Genomic DNA, 21,878 nt, shown 5'->3' on the forward strand with positions numbered 1-21,878 from the left:
GTAATAGTGAAATGAAAATCTTTTTCGCTGATAACTGACGGAACGCTAACGGAGGAGGTCTTTGTCTCACGGCTAAAGATCATTCCTGATGGATCTTTGTAATTCACCCTTTGATTTTTCGTTGCTACCTTCGAGGAAACTCGAAAATCTAGGGTTTGGAAGTTCAACATGTGCGGTTGTGTTCGTCTTGCGTGTTTGGGCATTGAAACTCGAAGATTAGGGTTAGTAAGATGTAACTCTAAGCTGACAATTTATACACCGGATCCGTCAGGAATGATCAGTTACAGGTTTTGTACAAAACCTTCAAATGGCTGTAATCCAGTTCTAGCAGCTTACAGAAATGGTGGGTTTCAGTTTACAGGAAACCGTTTTGTACAAAATGGGTGCGAAATAGGTGGTTCGAGATCAATGAATTCTGTAAAGATGAACAAGTCGGATGTGTTAGGACCGGAAAACTATGATCTTTTTGATGAATTCGGGTTCAAGGAGAAAGATAAAAGAAATTATGAGTTTGAGACACGACATAAAGGTGGAGAAGAAAAGTGTGCGTCTCTCAACTGGGCAAAGGAAAAAGGAATTGGTTTCAATAAGGAGGAAAGAGTACAAAATGACAATAACAGTGCATCTGTCTCTTCGGATTTTGATTTCCTTGAGACGAAGACTGATTTGAAAAATGAGAATAGAAGTACCACGACTTTGGGGAACGAGGATTTGACTCAAATTGAAGGCTCGAGTAGGGCTGGTTCGGCGGAGGATCTCGAGCAGTCTATCGAAAAGTCGGGTTTGAAAGGTGGAAGAAGACAAGTAATAAAGAGATCGAGCATGCTAGCAAAGCAAGTGATTAGCGTGCAGTCTGCTCTTAGCTTGGGCTTTGTCTCGCAACTTTGGGTTGACACCAACTCAGTAAGTTCTGGGATCCTTTCTTTCCCCACGTTATTTTAGTTTCTCACTTGAAAGAATCTAGTACACCACTGACGTTCTTTTTAGAAGATCGAATGGTTTTATTCAAAAATACTTGGCTAGTATAATCGAGTCAATAAACAGGACTCGATTTTAGAATTGAATACTACCTCTTTTTTTATGGATAAAGTAGCATTGAGTGGTACTTGATAACTCTACTAATTAATTACACTGAGTACTTGAGAATTGGATAGGATAGACTGCAAACTAAGACTCCTTTCCTCCTTCCCTCCATCCTTTCTTTTCCTCTCTCAACATCCTAGGGAACAATCAAGCCTTTAACCACATATTTTAGATCTTCAGAACCGTGGTTATATTTCGTGTTGTCAACCATCACTTAGTTTGAGATTGGATTATATCGTTTTATTAAATAGAACGGATTGAATTTTGGATCTAAATGGAGTAGCTGGATGAAGGTTTGTACCAACACCCGTTATTTTTCTGTCTTGGTGATTGATGTTTCTTGTGGGTGTTTTAAGAGCACAAGTGTTCTGAGGCAAGGGGATCCACTTTCCCCTTTTTTGTTTATATGTGTGACAGAAGCTTTGAACAGAATGATGAAAAGGGCCACTTCAGGGATTTTGTAGAAGGCTTTGCAGTGGGGGATGAAACAGAGAGGTTTCCTTGCTGCAATTTGCTGTTTGCTGATGATACACTTATATCTTGTGATGCTTCTCTTGAGCAGCTTAACTATGTAATGGCTGTACTTAGCAGTTTGAGGTTGTGTCAGGTTTACACATAACTAAGTACAAAAGTGAGCTGGTCACGGTCGGGGAAGTGCAAAACTTACAAAGTTGGGCAGATAAGTGGGAGTGCAGAACAGGAAGTTTGCCTCTGGAATATCTGGGGATGCCATTGGGTGTAAAATGCAACTCCAAAGCAGTGTGGGAACCCATTGTGGGAGAGAATTGATAAGAGGCTGGCCTCTTGGAATGCCAAATATCTCTCTTATGGAGGAAAAGTTACTTTACTAAAAGACTGTACTGTCTTCTCTACCTATGTACCTGCTATCTTTACATCCAATTTCAGCTGGAATGATACATGTAATGGAAAAGAAAATGAGAGATTTTTTATGGGGAGGATGGAAGGATGAGAAGAAATACAACTTGGTTGGTTGGGAAAAGGTATGTAAATCTAAACTTCAAGGAGGATTGGGTGTATGGAGAGTGAAGGATGTTAACACAGCCCTTCTGGGAAAGTAGTTTTGGAGGTTTGGTGAGAGCCAAAGAGGCTTATGCAAAAGGATGGTAATTTCCAAATATGGACAGAGTCCTTTGGGATGGGAGCCAAGGGTGCCTAATCAATCTTATGGGTGCTTTGCTTGGAGGGAAATTAAGGAAAGTCTATGATCTATTCATAAAGGGAGTAAGGTTCAAGATTGGAGATGGCCAACATGTAAAATTCTGGAAGGACTCTTGGTGTGAAGGCAGACCTTTGAAAGAAACTTTCCCTATCTTGTTTGAGTTGGCGCTGGACAAAGAAGCTTGGGTGGAAGATTGCCTGCAGGTATAGAATGGGATTGTGGTATGAAATCCTCAATGTAGAAGAAACCTAAATGATTGGGAGGTTGAGGCAATGGTGCAAATGCTACACAAATTATATAGCACACAAGTGGAGGTAGGGAGCAATGATAGAAGGATGTGGGAGTGGGAGAAATCTGGAGCTGTGGTTTGCAATATCGATGATATTTGGAAAAATATCCTTGATATATCCCATTTTGCTAAGTAGCGATTTGAAATTTTCTGGGGATCTTTTTTTTCTCTAAATGTCTCTGATATTTTGCTGATATGTCATCGGTATTTCAGATTTTGTTGATAGACTACGTAAGGTTTAAAACTTTAGAATATTATAATTTTTTTGATATTTTATTACAATCATCATAATTTTTTAAAAGTGTTTTCCTAAAAGAACCAATGGAGAATTCATGACTGGATAATTGGCTTACTATTTTCATACGATTCACTTACTAAGTCACTATAATTCAAAAGAAGTTGAAAAATGCATATAACTACAAAGAGTGTTCTCAATCTAATCAAAACATATAGTAACAAAAAAGACAAAAGAAGATGGTTAAAAGGCAAAAAGGGAGATAGAGAAAGGTACCTATTAAAGTCTTTTAATTTTTTCCTATTTGATTTATACATTCTTTCCTATGGTTTTTTGAGCCTTAAATGTGCATTATATTTTTTCTATTGATTCTTTAAAGGTTTATTAACCAATGTCATGTTTCTATAAAACTTTCTTGATATTTAAGATTTTCCTAATATCTTAGCAAAATTAGCAAATATCTCAAATATTTCCATCTCTACATGGCGAAACGCCTATAGATATCGAAATTATCAACCAGGTCTGGATCAGGCCATTCCGGTAAATATTGTTTGGTGTAATAATGCCCCTTCAAAGGTAGCTTCCTTTGTTTGAACTACCTATCTAAACATAATTTTGACCAGGGATAACTTGATCAGGAAGGGTATGCATCTGGAGTCCACTAGTTGCGTTTTATGTGAGGGGCAGGTTGACTCAGTTAGCCATCTGATGTTACATTGTAGATTTTCCCATGAGACTTGGTCAAAGATATGGAAATTATTTGAGGTGAAAACTTGTATTCCAGAATTGGTGGTGGATTTCATACAAAGCTGGAGAGTTGAAGGTCTAACTAAGAGGGGGAAGGTGGTGTGGAACATTGCTCCTGCAGCAGTTTCTTGGTGTATGGAAGGAGAAATGCAAGAATTTTCATAAACAAGAGCAGCTCAGTAGACACAGTATACCAGAAAATCTTGGGGAAATTGTTTTCTTGGCTTGCTACTAACAAACTATTCAGGGAGAGATTTTAATTTCTTTTTTGTATATGATAATCTTTTTGTAAGGCAGGGTATGGGGTTTTAGGATTATATGTGTATTGATTGTTTATACCCCTGTATACAGCAACTTGTTGTACATGTTTTTTGTCTTTTGTTAATGAAAAATATACTTCACCTTTTCTCAAAAAAAAAAAAAAAAGAAATAGAACGGAATGGCAAAATAGGATTAATGTAACCTGACCCCATATTGTTGGAATAAGGCTTGGATGATGATGGTAATGAAATATGGACTTCATTAATTAGAGAAGAAACACAATACACATCCCTGTTACTGTTAATGGAGTCTGGTATCCTCAATTTAAAGTTGTGCAGTTCCAGTTGTCAAGCCATTTCCAATAACGTTTCAGCGAAGTTTGTTATAGGTCTGGATTTTTTATTATTCTTATTTAATTTTTATTCTTTTAACCCACACAATTCATTTGTATTGGATTTCTTATTTTTTAATCTTTATGTTCATTTATATTACTGGCATTCTCATAACTTATTCTCTAGTGCTGTTTAGTAATGTTCTTTTGCATAACATTATTAATTTTGTGAAATTTGGTCCAGTGGGAAGTACTTGTCATAGAAGTTCGGCCAAGCTTGCTTTCTGGGGAAACAGAAAGGTTTCTTCTGGATGATGTCTTCCGGGTATGTCTAACTTTCCTCTATGTGTATATAACCAATAAAAGTATGTTATATGGGAGCAAGATTGGATGTATGTATGAGAAAATGTATTTCTTTGAAAAACCATGTATAATCTGAAGAACAGATAATCTCTTTTTAGGGCATCCATTACATAGGCATGGAGGTGGCAAAAAAAAAGTTTTGAATTCTAGTAATTATTTGTATTCAGAAATGGAATTTTTGTTTGACTTGTTTATATAGGCATTGTAATTGGGACCTACTAATTTTGTAGTAGTTCTTACCTGGGGAATCTCCTGCATCAAAATCAGAGAGGCTGTTTTGCAATTCTTTTTAAGTAGATCTTTCGACAGCCCAGCAGGCCAAAAGACTGAGCTTTTTGGAGCTTACCTTTAAAGACCAAGGCTGTTTGGTAAGTATCTTGGTCTATTGGGCTGTTAAAAATGAAGTAGAAGGGTATTTTAGGCACAGAAAGATCAAAGTTTTCACTTGAAGCTTCCCAATTTTCGGTCATTTTGGGCTTTCACGAACTTTGTGGGGAGTGGATCTTACCAGATTTCCGTCTTTTTGCAAACAGAAAAGACCAAATTTTGGTCCTCTGGGCTTTGAAAAGCCTGAAAGACCCTATAGGAAACTTGACAAATGCCCTCATCAATGGATAATTGCAAGTTTGCAATGGCTAATTATTGTGATGTTCTGTTTGTAATTTATAGCTATAGTTCTAGGGGGCCATAGCTTGGTGCAATTGTAAAATGTTGGCTGACAAGCACAAGAAACTTATGGGCGAGTATGATTTAACAGCAACTTTTTGCTGCAAATGCTGTAGGTTAGGTCTTTATCCAGTGCCCCCCCCCCTCTCTCTCTCTCTCCCAAGACTATGGATAGCTAGGACCAGCATTGGGTAATGGCATTTAGCTGACATCTATTGTTCTGAAACTGTAGATATACCTATAGCCAAAGGCTGTATTAATAATTTAATTTTGTCCTGCTGTAAAATTCTCTACATTATTACTTGCTTATCTATTGTGTTCATCAAATTCTATCTATTTTAACAGGTTGGGGATGTTGTGCTTGTACAAGACGAGTGCATACTGGAGAATCAGCTTAAAATGATTGGACTGGATACTTTGGTATGGCATTCTTCTTTTACTGCCTATAACATCAGACTGTAAATGTAAACTGCAAGTCTGCAATATGCAAAATGGAAGATTGGGATACAAAAATGCACTTGGTAAATAGAAATTCAACATATGACTAGCCTTGTCAAGGAGAGAGGGCCGGGGGGGGGGGACTTAATGCTTAACAAGTTATGTGTTTATAGCCATTTGATATGTCAACTCATTATACACACACAACTTACCCATGTACATTGAGAGACTGTACAGTAGGGATATACAAGACTAGACAAAAAGTATGGCTAAATTAACAGAAATCCAATTTATCAAAAAATAAAAAATAAAATAACAGAGATCCAGCATAAAGAGAAGAATTTGACTAGACTCCCTTGAAAGTTTTTTGTATACTTAACCATGAACATAATAACCCTTTTAACTTGCTTCTTTTTACATCTATGTCTGTGTGTTTGTTCTAGAAAATACACATTCCTTTCCTAACAAACTACCCAAATAATAGCAGCAGGTAAAATACCCCATATGACCTTCCTTCTTCTGCTTAACCCCTGCAGGCTCCATCCTTTAATTAATTCCAAAATTGGTTCCAGTAAACAGAATTGAACCCCAAAGCATTGCAAGGCTAGGCTCCATAAGTGGAAAGAAAAACCACTATGTATTAAGAGGTGATTTTATGATTCTGAGCGTTCATTGCATAATGGACAGATATCACTATTCACTATCATTCCTCTTCTGATCAGATTGACTTTGACAAGTGAGGCCATCCACCCTAAAAAAGCCACCTTAGATGGGATAAAGGGATTCCATACTTGATCCCAAGGAAAACAGTTTGGCTGCTCTGAAGTAAGATTTTAACAATGAAATTGTTAGTGTTCGGTCTGCCTGTTAGACTGATAACAATCAAGGAAGAGAGAGAGAAGAGAGAAGGAGAGAAAGAGAGAAAGGAGAAGAGCAGAAGAGAAACAAGGAGGGAAGATTCTGGTTCGAATGAGAGAAAAGCACTCTCCCATTCGGCCAGATGTATTTTATATTACTAAAATAATGTGGAAAAGTCGCATTTGTCCCTACTTAAGTTAGGGACATTAAATCTAACATAAACTTACACATCAGCACCTAAACACAAGCACAAAGACAGAAACACCCCTACATACTCGACACTAACACTCTCCCTCAAGCTGGAGAGTATATATCATATAATCCCAGCTTGTTACATATGTAGTCCACTCTCCCCCGGCTCAACCCTTTAGTAAACAAATATGCCCACTGGTTCCCTGTGTTCACATATGCAGTGTCTATCACTCCACTCAGCACCTTCTCTCTAACAAAGTGACAATCAACCTCTATGTGTTTGGTTCTCTCATGAAACACCGGATTAGAGGAAATGTGAACTGTAGCCTGATTGTCACAGTAGAGCTTTATTGGAGTATCAACAGTGTATCCCATCTCCTGTAGAAGGTTCCTTAGCCACACTAATTCACAAGTAGTATGTGACATAGCTCCATATTTTGCCTCTACACTGCTTCTTGCCACAACTGTCTGCTTCTTGCTTTTCCATGTCACCAGATTACCCCTAAGAAAAGTGCAATAGCCTGTGGTAGATCTCCTATCAGATACAAAACCGGCCCAATCAACATTAGTATATCCTTCTATTTCAAGTTTTCCACCACTTCTGTATATCAAACCGCGACCAGGATCCCCCTTTAGATACCTCACAATCCTTATAACCGCATCCCAATGTGGAACCAGAGGTTTCTGCATGAACTGACTTACTACACTAACTGCGAATGAAATGTCTGGCCAAGTGATGGTTAGGTAGTTCAGTTTACCTATCAATCGCCAGTATCTACCAAGGTCTTCAAACACTTCACCCATATCATTGCTTAGCTTAGTGTTTGTTTCCATAGGAGTTTCAGCTGGTTTAGCACCTAACAACCCTGTTTCTTCAAGCAAATCAGGAACATATTTCCTCTGACACAAGTTAATACCATGCTTGGACATGCTACTTCTATCCCCAAGAAATATTTCAATTTACCAAGGCCCTTTGTCTGAAAATGTTCCTGCAGAAAGATCTTCAACCTGTCCCATTTTATCATTCCCGGTAATGACAATATCATCTACATACACCACTAATAGGATCTTCCTTGCTTGAGAGTCATGACTGAAGACGGAATGGTCAACTTGGCACTGTTTCATACCAAACTTCTTTACTACCTCACTAAATCTGCCAAACCATGCTCGAGGAGACTGTTTAAGCCCATAATGGCCTTCAGTAGTTGGCACACCTTACCATCCTCCCCCTGAGCAATAAACCTTGGTGGTTGCTCCATATAGACCTCCTCGAGTAGATCACCATGCAAGAAGGCATTCTTGATATCAAGCTGATAGAGGGGCCAATCATACATCGCAGCAAGAGAAATCACAACACGGGTTGAACCAATCTTAGCAACCAGGGAGAAAGTCTCTGTGTAATCAATACCATAGGTTAGGGAATACCCTTTGGCAACCAATCTAGCTTTCAGCCGCTCTACACTACCATCAGGTAAATACTTAACCGTATAAACCCACTTACAGCCAACAGCCTGTTTACCAAGAGGAAGAGTGGTGAGTTCCCATGTATGATTATGAGCCAGAGCTGAGAGTTCTTCCATCGCACGACACCATCCTGGAGAGGCAAGGGCTTTCTGGACATCCTTAGGTATAACAACAGAGGATAACAAAGAGATAAACTGGTGATGGGAAGTCGAAAAGTAAGTCAGTGAAACATAATTAGAAATAGGATGAAGGTACAACTGCGCTTACCTTTCCGCAAGGCAATGGGAAGATCAAGATCAGATACTGGGGTTGGGGCTGGTGTGATAACAGCTACTGGATCTGTTGACGATGATGAAGCTGGAGGAGGAGCCGGTACACGTGGGCGATGTATATACATGTGATGGATTGGTGGTCGTTCAACAGGTGGTGGCACTAGAGGCAAAGACTTGGTCACTGCGGGAACAAGGGGAACAGAGTCCACAACTAGAAGAGGAAGGGGAGGAGGTGATGAGGAGGAAGAGACATCACTGGACCCCAAGAAGAATGAAGTAGACTCAAAGAAAGTAACATTAGCACATACAAAGGAACGTCAAGAGCTAGGGTGATAACACTTATACCCTTTCTGAGTCCGAAAATAGCCAAGGAAGATGCACTTAATAGACCGTGCATCTAACTTGTCCATTCCTGTCTGAAGCTACTGTCACTAGTCACGACATGATTGGCCCAAGTTGAAGGTGGACCATGCAAGTCATAGCACTAATTAATGGTATGCCCATCCATACCACAATGCGTATACCTCCTTGGACCCGAACTATGTCCTCTGCCACAGGCTCCCCCTGAATCTCGACCTCCAGTACGACCACCACCACGGTTATATGTAGGTCCACTACCACCACTCCGGCCATATGCCGGTCCACTACTACCACTACGGCTAGACTGAGCTCCCCAAGCTCCACCTCTAACACCACAACCTCTGGATACTGCTAGGGCTGATCTATCGAAAATATTAGGGTTCTCGGTAGACCTGTTCATGGGCCGGCCGGGCCGGGCTCGGGCCGGGCTTTCACTTGTCACTAATGAAAATATACTAGGCCCGAGCCCAACCAACGGGCCTATAACTTGGGCCCGAGCCCGGCCCTGGTAAAAAGCCCGAAACCCGAGCCCGAGCCCGAAGCCCGACCTAATTGAAAAAAAAAGAAACAATTTTCCCTATTCAAATTAGAATTAAAAATTCAGATAGTATTTTTTTTTTCTATTTAAATGAACAATGGGCCTACAAGATGGTATTTTTCCGTTTCTTTTATATTTTAAAACACAATTTTACATTCTTAAATCAAAAAATTTATTCAAATGGACATAATCACATAACTAATTTTAAGTTTAATATTAGGTCAGGCCGGGCCGGGCTCGGGTCGGACTATTTTGACAAAACCCGAGCCCGGCTCGAATTTATTGCGGGCCGGGCTTTTTGGCCCGACTTTAAGCCCGCGGGCCTATAAGCATGTTCAAGCCCGTTCGGGGGTTGGGCCGGGCCGGGCCGGCCCGTCGGGCCACCCGGCCCATGAACAGGTCTAGTTCTCGGTAGATCCAATGGAAATCCTCCTTAGTCGAGCAAACACCTCTTCTAAAGAAGGGAGAGCTGACCCTTCTAGTATCTAAGCCCGCACTGGTTCATATTCAGATTTCAGCCCCACCAAAAATCGAGTCACATCAAGTTGTTCTCTCTGTTGTTGCTGAATTTTGACATCAGAAGTGAGGGGGTAATAAACATTCAATTCATTACGAATGTTTCTCATACTAGCATGGTACTCCTCAAGACTCTGATTACCCTGTTGTAGAATAAAGTATTCCTGGTACAACTGATATACTCTGGTTGTGTTGTCTTGACCCGAATACAGCTTCTTATCATGGTACCACACTTCTTTGGCAGTATCAAGGAACATGAAATTTACACTAATCTTGGGTTTCATACTATTCCATAACCATGTGATGATCTGTGCATTTGCCTGCTCCCAATCATCATACTCATGAGAATTGGTGGAAGGTTTTTCGTCCCTTATGTGCTTCACCTTCTTCTTTGCCTTAAGAAAGACTTCTACAAATTTGGCCCAAGGTACATAATTTTCTCCATTCAGCTTAATGGAGGTCATTTGAACATTCAGGTAGTCAATAGGGACCATCACACTAGTCTTGCTATCATTGTTGTCTCCCATTGCTGAATTCGGCAAACTGCACACTAGATCACACTACACTGATTTCAGCACTTACTAGTGCTGCAAATTACACTCTTTACACCACAAACCTAACTCCACGACTGCCTGAAACTTCACCACACTGTTTGAGGAACACCCCCCCTTTGAATCACACTTAAGGGTGCGCAAACCCTAGCACACTACAATCTGAAATCCCACCATACAGTCTGAAATAGACTTCTCATTTGATTCACACCAAGAAAAAATGCATAAAACCTCTTACCTGATTACCCGAATGCACTACACAAAAATGCATAAAACCACACAAGACACCCACTGCACTACACAAATCAGCCCTCTTCTCTTCATCAATTAGGGGAGGGCTTCTTAGAAACTGCAGCAACCGACCACAAACACCACAACTGAAGGCATAGAAACCTCCAAGGGAAGAGGGCGATCACTCCTTTTCAGCCCTTTCTCTTATCTCTAGCTGATGACGAAGAAAACAAGAGAAAACCCTAGGTTGGGTGCGCAGATAACAGAATTCTGGGCAGATCCGATTTGCTCAGTTCAACTCTAATACCATGTTAGTGTTCGGTCTGCCTGTTTGACTGATAACAGTCAAGGAAGAGAGAGAGAAGAGAGGAGAGAAAGAGAGAAAGGAGAAGAGCATAAGAGAAACAAGGAGGAAAGGTTCTGGTTCGAATGAGAGAAAAGCACACTCTCCCATTTGGCCATATGTATTTTATATTACTAAAATAATGTGGAAAAGTCACATATGTCCCTACTTAAGTTAGGGACATTAAATCTAACATAAACTTACACATCAGCACCTAAACACAAGCACAAAGACAGAAATACCCTTACATACTCGACACTAACAGAAATGACCTGCTTTCTCCCACTCAACAGCTCAGCCATTGTGTTTATCTCCCAATCATTTGAATTCCTTCTAAATTCTAGGCCCCAAATCACTGTATCATTCCTATTTTCTAAGCAATTCCTCACATCGGCATTTCTGTTTTGGGCTATTTCATATAAAACAGGGAATTGCTCTTTTGGGGAAGATTCTCTACAACAACTACCAGTGCACCCATGGTGGAGGTTTTCATTATCAAAATTGTGGCAAATGTTATTCAATCATCGGTGATCCTTTTTAGGGCTGTTAGAAGACACAAATCAGGGGTATTTTGGTCATTTGGGTTTATCTATTTATGAGGGACAATATGGTCTTTCTTGTAACTATGTTATTGGAGATAAATACAAGCGGGTCGGCTAGAGGTGGACTGATTTTTCCTAATCTGGCCGAACCCTTCTTCTCCTCCTTCTCTTCTACTTCTTTCTCTTCTTCTCTACTTTAACCTAGAATCGAATAGGGATTTTACATGGTATCAGAGCAATAAAACCTAGTTCTCTTTTCCACTTTTTTCCTTCTTTCCTCACTGTTTGTCTTCTTCCTGGGTTTGCCGCCAACCATTTCAGCTTTCTTCGATTTTCTTCTAGCCTGAGTGGAAGCTCGACAAGAGGCAAAAAAGGAGTAGTCGTTTTGTGGTTTTGGAGGTGAGTATGCCTCCAGTTACTGTGGTGGTGGTCGTTGAGGTTGTGTACCTCTATTCTGTGATACAAAGAGGGTTGTTTGTGGACAGGTATGAACAGTTCTGTTTTTTGCCCAAATAGTGGACTGTAAATACTGTGTTTTGGTTCAAAATAATTTTGTGGAGGTTTGAAGTGACTAGTATGCATATCAGCCTTCTCCTTTGTTTTTACCTCATATGTGTGCTGAAAGTAGGGTTTTTTGATTGCTGAAGTTCACGACAGCAGTGGTGTGGTAGTGGTTGCTTCTGAATAGTTGAAAGTGAAACCTTGTGTCATGTGGTGGTGTTTATACTGATTTTTGTGTTTGATTTAATGATCGAGTGATTTCAGCTTTTGTATTTGATGTGCAATGTGTATTTAAAGAAGTTGGTGGTGCTGAAAGTGATATAAGTTTTGTGGAAGTGTGTGAGGTTGTGCTGAATATTTGAAGGTGAATTAGTTAAGATGGCATCGATTGGAGATGGGAATGACAATAAAACAGGTGTTATGATTTCTCTAGATTACCTAAATGTTCAAATGACATCTATTAAGTTGAATGGTGAGAATTATGTGTCGTGGACAAAATCCGTGGAGGTGTTTTTAAAGGCCAAGAAAAAAGTAAAACATGTGAGAGAGGAGAAACCCTCCTCTAATTCTCCGGGGTTTAGTGACTGGGAACAGGAAGATGCACAAATAATGACATGGCTGTGGACTAGCATGGAACCAAAAATTAGTGTGAACTTTATGTTCCTAGATACAACTAAAGAAATCTGGGATCATGCTAAGAAACTATACTCCGGACAAGACAATACAACTAGGGTGTATCAGTTGTACCAAGAGTACTTTAATCTAAAGCAAGGCAGTCAAAGCTTGGAGGAATACTATGCAAGTCTGAGGAATATCCAAAATGAGCTCAATGTGTATCATCCTCTGACATAGGATGTTTAGATTCAACAACAACAACGTGAGCAACTTGATGTGACAAGGTTTCTAGTGGGTTTGAAGGCTGAATATGAGCCTGTTCGAGCACAAATACTGGGGGGGGGGGGGGTTTGCTCTTCCCTCACTTGAATAAGCTTTTGCCCGTCTTAGGAGGACATCTATTGAGTCTATAGAGCATTCTTCTCTCTTAGACAGATCTAGTTTTGTGGTGACTAGAGGGGGAGGCCGTGGAAATAGAGGTGGTGGTGGTGGTCGTGGACTTCCAAGTAATTGTGGTGGTCCCATGTTTAATCGTGCTGGTGGCCGAAGTGGAGGTCGGGACTCAGGGGGAGGTCATGGTAAAGAAGTAATGCCCCTAGGAAGTGTACACACTGTGGATTAGAGGGGCACACGGTTAATTTCTGCTATGATTTACATGGTCCACCCAACACTTGGGCTAACCATGCTGTGACTAAGGGTAGTGGTACAATTACTGATAGCCAGCATACTGACCCGATCCCCTCCACATCTACTGGTGCTTCTGGGAAGGAGATGGCGAGTGTACCCCGTGCAGTATATGAGCAGTTTCTTCAGACATCTCAGCAGAACACAACTACCCTTGCCCATTCAGGTATGGCTTGCTTGGCTTCCAAGCCCTCACACTGGATCATCGACTCCGGAGCCTCGGACCATATGTCTGGGACTCCTAATGTATTTTCTTCTCTTTCTCGGTCTTCCACATCTCAAACAGTTACTCTTGCTAATGGTTCTACATCTCTCATCTGTGGTGTTGGTGATGTTGATCTCTCCTCGTCTTTATCATCTATTTTATATGTTCCCAAGTTCCCTTTTAACCTTATGTCTGTTAGTAGATTAACCAAGTCACTTAATTGTTCCATAACCTTTTATCCCTCTTCTTGTGTGTTTTAGGATTTCAAGACGGGGATGAAGATTGGTGGAGGGCATGAGGCAGGTGGATTGTATTACCTTGATAGTAGTGGCCCTCTAGTAGCTTTTCAGTCGTCTCTTACTCCTCTTCAATGGCACTGTAGATTTAGTCATCATTCTCTCAATGCTCTGAAGTTGCTGGTTCCTTCCTTGAATCATCTTTCATCTTTGGATTGTGAGTCATGTCATCTTGGGAAACATCATAGAGTCTCTTTTAGTCCAAGAGTTGATAGTCGTGTCTCGAGTCCTTTTTCTTTAGTTCATTCTGATGTCTGGGATCCGATCAAAGTGATGTCATACAATGGCTATAAGTATTTTGTAATTTTTGTTGATGACTTTTCAAGGATGACATGAATTTATCTTATGAAAGATCATAGTGAATTGTTTTCTATTTTTCAAAAATTTTATGCTGAAATACGTACCCAATTTGGTGTTCATATTAAAATTCTTCGCTCCGATAATGCTAAAGAGTACACCTAAATACCATTTCAGCAATACTTAGAGCACCATGGGATAATTCATCAAACTTCTTGTGCCTACACCCCACAACAAAACGGTGTAGCTGAACGGAAAAATCGACATCTTCTTGAAACTGCTCAGTCTTTGATGCTTAATATGAATGCCCTGGAGCATTTTTGGAGTGATGTTGTCCTCACATCCTGTTTTCTTATCAATCGGATGCCCATGTCCATCCTTGGAAGTCAATCCCCCTTCTCGGTGTTGTTTCCCACCTTGTCTCCGTTTCCTCACCCCAAGAGTCTTTGGATGTGTTTGTTTTGTTCAAAACTTGGGGCCTGGTTTAGACAAGTTAGATGCACGAGCTACTAAGTGTATCTTCCTTGGCTACTCAAGGACTCAGAAAGGGTATGTGTTATAACCCTAACTTTCATAAGTCATTTGTGTGTTCTGATGTCACATTCTTTGAATTAGTTCCTTTTTTCTCAGATACTGTGGTTTCTTCTCCTTCCTCTGTAGCTCCTCTTCCCGTCCCTGTTGTGGATCCCCTTCCCGTGGTTCCCATTCCAGGTGCAGATTCACCTCCCATGTTAGTTACTACTGAGAAGGCACCAATCAAACAAGTGTATACTCACAGAAGAGCATCGGCCCCTCCTCCAATTCAGCCCTCGTCGACAGATCCATTGCTTCTTCTCCCTTAGACCTTGATCTTCCTATTGCCCTGCGGAAAGGTAAACGCACTTGTACTTCTCATCCTATTTCACACTATGTTTCAGCTGCTCACCTTTCTGCTTCTCATCGCAACTTTATATCATTGCTATCATCTGTTTCCATTCCCAAGACTGTCCAGGAAGCACTTACTTCCCTAGGGTGGCGGCAAGCCATGGAATAGGAATTCTTTGCTCTACAACACAATCACACGTGGGAACTCACTGCTCTTCCTCCTAGTAAGCATGCTGTTGGGTGTAAGTGGGTCTACACAGTGAAGTATCTTCCAAATGATAGTGTGGAGCGATTGAAGGCCAAGTTAGTGGCCAAGGGCTATTATCAATTGTATGGTGTGGACTATACAGAGACATTTTCTCTTGTGGCTAAAATTGGTTCAGTTCGGGTGTTGATTTCATTTGCTGCTATGTATGATTGGCCTCTTGTGCAACTTGACATAAAAAATGCTTTCCTACATGGTGATCTCATTGAGGAAGTGTATATGGAGCAACCGCCAGGGTTTGTTGCTCAGGGGGAGGATGGTAAGGTTTGTAGACTCAAAAAGGCAATTTATGGATTGAAACAATCTCCACGCGCATGGTTTGGCAGGTTTAGTGAAGTAGTGAAAAACTTTGGGATGAAACAGTGTCAGGTAGACCATTCTGTGTTCAGCCATGACTCAAAAGATGGGAAAATCTTGCTAGTGGTGTATGTGGATGATATTGTCATAACTAGGAGTGACAGTAACGGGATTGACAGGTTGAAGAAATTCCTACAGGACCACTTCAATACGAAAGATTTAGGTAAGCTGAAGTACTTCTTGGGAATAGAAGTTGCAAGGTCAAGGCATGGAATTAACTTATGTCAAAGAAAATATGTTCTTGACCTACTTGAAGAAACAAGATTGTTAGGTGCTAAACCAGCAGAGACTCCTATAGAACTTAATGTCAAGTTGAGTGTTGATGCAGGTGAAGAGTTTGATGATCCTGGAAGATACAGGAGGTTGGTGGGAAAGTTGAATTATCTGACTATTACCCGACTAGATATATCATTTGCTGTGAGTATAGTGAGTCAGTTTATGCAACATCCTCAGATTCCTCATTGGGAAGCAGTTCTAAGGATTGTTAGGTACCTGAAGGGTGCTCTAGGTCGTGGTTTACTTATACCAAAGTGGAGGGACTTTTGAAATAGTAGGGTATACAGATGTTGATTGGGCTGGTTTTATATCAGACAGGAGATCAACTACAGGGTATTGTACCTTCCTTGGTGGCAATCTTGTAACTTGGAAGAGCAAGAAACAAACAGTGGTGGCAAGGAGTAGTGTAGAAGCTGATTACAGAGTTATGACTCATACCACATGTGAACTAGTATGGTTGAAGAACTTGCTACAAGAGATGGGGTTCTCGGTTGACAAACCCATGAGACTATACTGTGATAACCAAGCTACTGTTCACATCTCTTCCAACCCAGTCTTCCATGAGAGAACCAAGCATATTGAGGTCGATTGTCACTTTGTGAGAGAGAAAGTGATAAGTGGAGTGATAACCACATCTCATGTGAGCTCAGGAAATCAGTGGTCAGATCTCTTTACAAAGGGATTGTCTCGGGGCAGAGTAGATTATATTTGTGACAAGCTGGGACTATATGACATATACTCTCCAGCTTGAGGGGGAGTGTTAGAATACACAAATCAGGGGTATTTTGGTCATTTGGGTTTATCTATTTATGAGGGACAATATGGCCTTTCTTGTAACAATGTTATTGGAGATAAATACAAGTGGGTCGGCTAGAGGTGGACTGATTTTTCCTAATCTGGCCGAACCCTTCTTCTCCTCCTTCTCTACTTTAACCTAGAATCGAATAGGGATTTTACAAGGGGAAAATAATTTTTTTCTATCATCACCTAAAAAATGTCATGGTGGCAATGTTATGATTTGGTTTACATCATCCCTGCTTTGTGTTGATTCTGTCATTATTTGGAAAGGACATATTTTTCAGCATAAGACTAGATATATTTAATGGGATCATAATTAAGGAAATAAAATCTTGAGTGAATGACAACCAACCCTCTATTCATCCAATTCCATTGGCCAAAGCATGTGGACCAATAAAATCTTGAGAGTACCATTGCAGTACCCCGTTGATCAGATGATAAGGATGCTCTATGTTGGTTGTCTGCCCTTTATCATATGCCTGATAATTGCTACATTAACTTCTTCAAAGTGCAAAGTTTAGCTACACAATTGCCTAACATGGAGAAATAGAAAGGTAACTAAATGAATAAGAGGAAAGAAAAGGGAAAAAGAAAAGAGGGAAATGATATAAACTTGTGTTTATATCTTGATTAATTAATGTACTTTACTGCAATTATGTGACTTATTCTCAGTCGATTCTCCCAATAAAATGAACCGAGCATGGTAAATGCTTGTACACATGACTGATAATTGAGCCATCCCCCCTAACACCAAAAAGAAAATGTAAATGAAAAATTCAAGCTTCTCAGTTGATGTAAAAGAAAATGTTTGGGAGGAGAGAAACTCACGGATCTTCTCAGAAAAGGAGAGAAGCTTGGAAGTAATATTGGAGGTCATCCATATTAGGGTGTTACATTGGTTGAAAACTTTGGCATTGTTTGCAGAATTCTCAATTTATGAGATGCTAAGAAACTGGAAGGAGGTTGCAGAATTAGCTTCAGCAAAGAAGGCATCAAACTCTTGTTGGATTCCTCCACCTCATGGCTTTATTGAACTGAATTTTGATGGCAGCAGTATGGGTAATCCAGGGCCATCCGGAATAGGGGGAGCAATAAGAGATGAACAAGGGAATCTGTTAGCTATGTTCTCTGGACCAATAGGGGTGGGAGACTCCTTGAGGGCTGAGATACTTGTAGCAATAAAAGAAGGATTTCAAACCTGCTCAAGCTACTGCAACTTGCATCCTTTAAAATCTTCACTTTTTGTTTCCACCCCCTTGATCAAAGCAGCGTAGAAGAATTTGCTATTTTAGTACCCTTTTTTGGGTAAACTGCTATTGTGGTACTAACAAATACCAGTTCCCTTTCTTGTTAGCCTTTCATGTGGCTCTGTGATTGCTGGCAAATTATGTTTCAATTTGTATATGGCAAGACTGATGTATATTTTTTTTCTTAGGTAGGATACGATGTTGTAACACCTAGCAGACACAATATTGGAAAGGTCAGTGTCAGTCTGAGAATGCAAGGACTCTAGCACAGGTTCACCTGCATTTAGATGCACATAGTTCATTGTATATGCCAGAGATATCTCATTTTTGTTCTTTTACATTCCAAGGTGCGAGGCTACAATTTTAGCATCAACTCAGGGGCAGTGGAATCACTTGAGTTTGATTCTTTTGGAATTTCTGTTATCCCATCAAGTTTGGTAAGTTGATTAGGCTGTACTTATAGCTATTATGGTAACAACAATAAGATACCAATTTCATATTGAATCATTATGTTCTAGTGGAACATTGTCCATTATCCAAGAATTTGGAAGACTGGCACTTGTCTGCTGAAGTGGGCATCTGCCATATAGCAGTTTACCAAACATTTGGTTCAGTCTGCACAATATGACTTTGTGATGCTCTACTACATCTTTAAATGAACCTACCAACATTTTAAATGTAATTGGCTTATGATGATTCAGGTTTAGCACATATGCTTTGTCTGGTGATGGCATATTGAATCATTATGTTCTAGTGGAACACTGTCCATTATCCAAGAATTTGGAAGACCAGCATCTTGTCTGCTGAAGTGGACATCTACCATATAGCATTTTACTAATCATTTGGTTCAGTCTGCACAATATGACTGTGATTCTCTTCCACATCTTTAAATGAACCTACCGACTTTTTTTTTTTTTGATTCATCTACCTACCGACATTTTAAATGTAATTGGATTATGATGATTCAGGTTAGCATATATGCTTTGTCTGTTGATGATGTTCTTGAAGTTGCCTCTGACACTGTGGTAGTGCATGAAGCTGCAGCCTCCCATGTACAAAGACTAACAAAGGTAAGTCTAGACGTAACTATATAAGGTATCACTTGTCATGTTTCTCAGATTGTTTCTGGGGCAGCATGCCAAAGGGTAAGCTGGAAATTTGTGACAGCCTCTTGTTTATGTGACAACTTAACATGTCTGCTTTCAAAAATAAATTTGCTCACTATAAGCATGAATTCTTACTGTATGTTATGGTGGCATCAAAACGATGCACGGTACCCTAAAAATGATGCACGGCATCAAAATGATGCACAGTACCCTAAAAATAAATTTGTCAGTCTCATTCCTTTTCCAAAATAAAAGCGGTAGTCTTATCAAGGGTATTATACCAGTAGTTCTCAAATTACCCTCTTAAATTTCCATGAATCATTGTTTCATATACCCATTCTGTGTTAGTTTACTCATCAGAGAACAAGTTCTGATGTGTCTTTTATGGCTCAGTTTGATGGTTTATTTGCTGTGGGGTTTAACTTGATTGAATCCTCTCCACCTAAAAATAAATGAAGCAAGGGGATATCAAATTAGTTTGTGGTAAATTGCAGACTCAACCTCTTTTAGTTAAAATAAATTAATGATCTGAAGGTGATCATCATCATCATCGTCATCATCTAAGCCTTGTCTACACAAATCTTGTTTGGCTACACAAATCTTGTTTCACCATTCCCTTCTGTTCAGTGCCATATCTATTATCAAATTATGGGCACTTAAATCATTTCTTACTACTACTTCCACCTATGTCCTTTTTCAGTCTTCCCCTAGCTCTCGTAGCTTCTTCAGCTTCTAATAGAAAACTTCTAACAGGTGTTGTAGATTCTCTATGCATGTGCACAAACTACCTCAGTCTGTTTTCTCTCATTTTATCACCTATTCTATTCTTAACTTCCTGCATATGACTTCATTTCGGACTCTCCTTTCTAGTTTTACCACTGACCCATGATCCATTTAAATGTACGAGCTTCTGTCACATTCATCTTTTGGACATGCTGTTTCTTAATTGTCCAACACTCTGCTCCATACATTTATCAAAAAAAAAAAAAAAAAACACTGCTCCATACAACATAGCTGGCCTTATGACTTTTCTAGAAATGATCTGAAGGTGATGATTGTATGAAATATTAACTGAAAATCTGTAGAAATTGGGTGGTTGCAATTAAAAAATTCAGTTGAAAAAGGAAGCTGATTGTGAGCAGAATGGAAATACATGGTCCTCTTTTGTGTATTTATTTATTTATTTACCAAGCCTATAACTCATCTAAAAATTTGGAGATATTTCTAATACTGTTTTTCCATTGGTGAAATCAGGGTTTCTGGGATACTCGGTATGTGGCAGCTACCAAAGATGGGTTTGGAGGATATTCTGATATTGCAAGAGGCAACCCAAAAAGTTTCAGACGACGGTTTGGTTCAAAAAAGAGGAAAGATGACGATTGGGGACTTCCAATGGATTATTTGTAACATCTCTCTCTCTCTCTCTCAGCCGACATGTTTGTATAGTCTAGCTCTATGCATGTATTTACAATTAATTTTGTGTATATGCACTGAAAAATTACGCTTATAGTAATCTAAACATTGACTACATAAGTTGCATTTGGATGCCTAGTTAGGACCGGTCACAATTCACAAGATTTCCTTAGAATGGCACGCTGGCTTTGGGGAGAATGTTCCTTGGAAACGACTTTTATCTGTTCACTCTTCGGAAATGCCCCACCACACTCTTAGTCTTAGTCTCTTAGAGTCTAGTTACATCATTTCATGCATATTCCCGTCCATTCATGTGTTTTCTGAATTTCTATTATAGTTGGCTTACGTCCTTGCGTTGGGTTCTTTTAGGGTGGTCGGGGGTGATGAACTGGTATGGGTTGGGCTATGGTTGATGACAGTTCCGGGTGCACCACGTAGATATTCTTCTGCTGCTGCTGCTTCAATTAAATGAACCTTTCCAGTTCCAGGGGCTAAAATTTTGCTCCTTCAAAAGATTAGTCTGGTAGTGGAATAGAAGTATGAATGGATGGGCTTCTTCCGTCCAGGTCCACATATAACTAGAACCGGATATAGGCTTATAGTTTTGGACTGTGGTCAGGTTAGGGCCTGCCTATGACTGACATAGGTGGCATCTGACCCGACCCCACTAATTCCCTTTCCCTAACCAAATTCAGCCTAATATATAAATGAGTGGAACTCTAATTGGGTATGTGGAAACTGTTGGATTTTAATTTCATAAGAGATTAAATCCAATGGGTTTGATTGGTCAATTACATGAGAAATTGCATTTACACATTTGATTGAAAAGTTTGTTTTTCTTTACAAAACTCAGTTTTGAACTTGTTCCACATTGGAAAATTATAAGCTTTGTTTTCAGTATTTTAATAGGAGTTGATTTACATTCCTTATAAATAGTAAAGGAGAGTATGGGGCTTTGATACCGCGCAACGCGCGTGCGCATGTGCGGTGCAATGAGGCGCTTAGAGGCACACTTTGCTCGCACTTTGTGCGCACCCACATGACTCGCGAATGACGGCTTTGGTTTTGGTGCGATGCTGACCGTTGATCCGGTCACGATTCGATCGGGTGTGATCAAGAGGCACGATTCAAAGTTAACAGTCATTAACTGTTAACTACTTTTTAAACAATCAAATGTTTGAAGTTGTGACTGTTCAAGGTGCATTATCTAAAATAGCACCTACATTTTCTCTATAAACTATTTAAGGAGCATGAATCAGATTTCAAAAACACATTTTTGAAATTCACTCTCTCAGTCCGGTCTGCTACAGTCTCATAGAAGGTTTTTTCGGAGATTCTCCAACTTTACTGGTTGTAGATTCTCGCCCAAGGCTCTGTTATATCTTGGGAACGGATTTGCCTGTAACCCAACAGCAAACTCAGTGAAACTGAGTGGGGGCAAATAGTGTTCTAAAGATAGTGTCTTCAGACGCGCCTTGGAGCTTCTCCTCCAAA

General features: G+C 40.0%; 1 protein-coding gene across 3 annotated transcripts; it reads left to right on the forward strand.

The window, feature by feature from the left end:
• The first annotated feature begins 86 nt into the window (after positions 1-86).
• Positions 87-20,510, forward strand: LOC104588355 (uncharacterized). 3 transcript variants are annotated; one of them, XM_010246241.3, is made up of 7 exons: positions 89-903; positions 4,371-4,451; positions 5,501-5,575; positions 18,054-18,098; positions 18,213-18,302; positions 18,834-18,935; positions 20,226-20,510. In XM_010246241.3, exons 1-7 carry the CDS (start codon positions 169-171, stop codon positions 20,376-20,378), a joined length of 1,281 nt encoding a protein of 426 aa, XP_010244543.1. In that variant the 5' UTR covers positions 89-168; the 3' UTR covers positions 20,379-20,510. The 3 variants fall into 3 exon arrangements, with proteins under 3 accessions (XP_088754572.1, XP_088754573.1, XP_010244543.1); XM_088898446.1 differs by lacking the exon at positions 18,054-18,098 and having other exon boundaries at positions 87-903; XM_088898447.1 differs by lacking the exon at positions 5,501-5,575 and having other exon boundaries at positions 87-903.
• The last annotated feature ends 1,368 nt before the right edge of the window (positions 20,511-21,878 follow it).

Source organism: Nelumbo nucifera, chromosome 2 (genome assembly GCF_055504915.1).
Source record: "Nelumbo nucifera cultivar China Antique chromosome 2, China Antique-T2T, whole genome shotgun sequence".
In the NCBI taxonomy this organism is placed as follows: Eukaryota; Viridiplantae; Streptophyta; class Magnoliopsida; order Proteales; family Nelumbonaceae; genus Nelumbo; species Nelumbo nucifera.

Excerpts from the sequence above, each read along its gene's own strand:
- LOC104588355 (XM_010246241.3), top strand. The coding sequence starts at position 169 with ATGTGCGGTTGTGTTCGTCTTGCGTGTTTGGGCATTGAAACTCGAAGA. Across the intron at positions 4,452-5,500 it reads TTCTGGATGATGTCTTCCGG|GTTGGGGATGTTGTGCTTGT; the intron begins GTATGTCTAACT and ends CTATTTTAACAG. Across the intron at positions 18,099-18,212 it reads GCAGACACAATATTGGAAAG|GTGCGAGGCTACAATTTTAG; the intron begins GTCAGTGTCAGT and ends TTACATTCCAAG.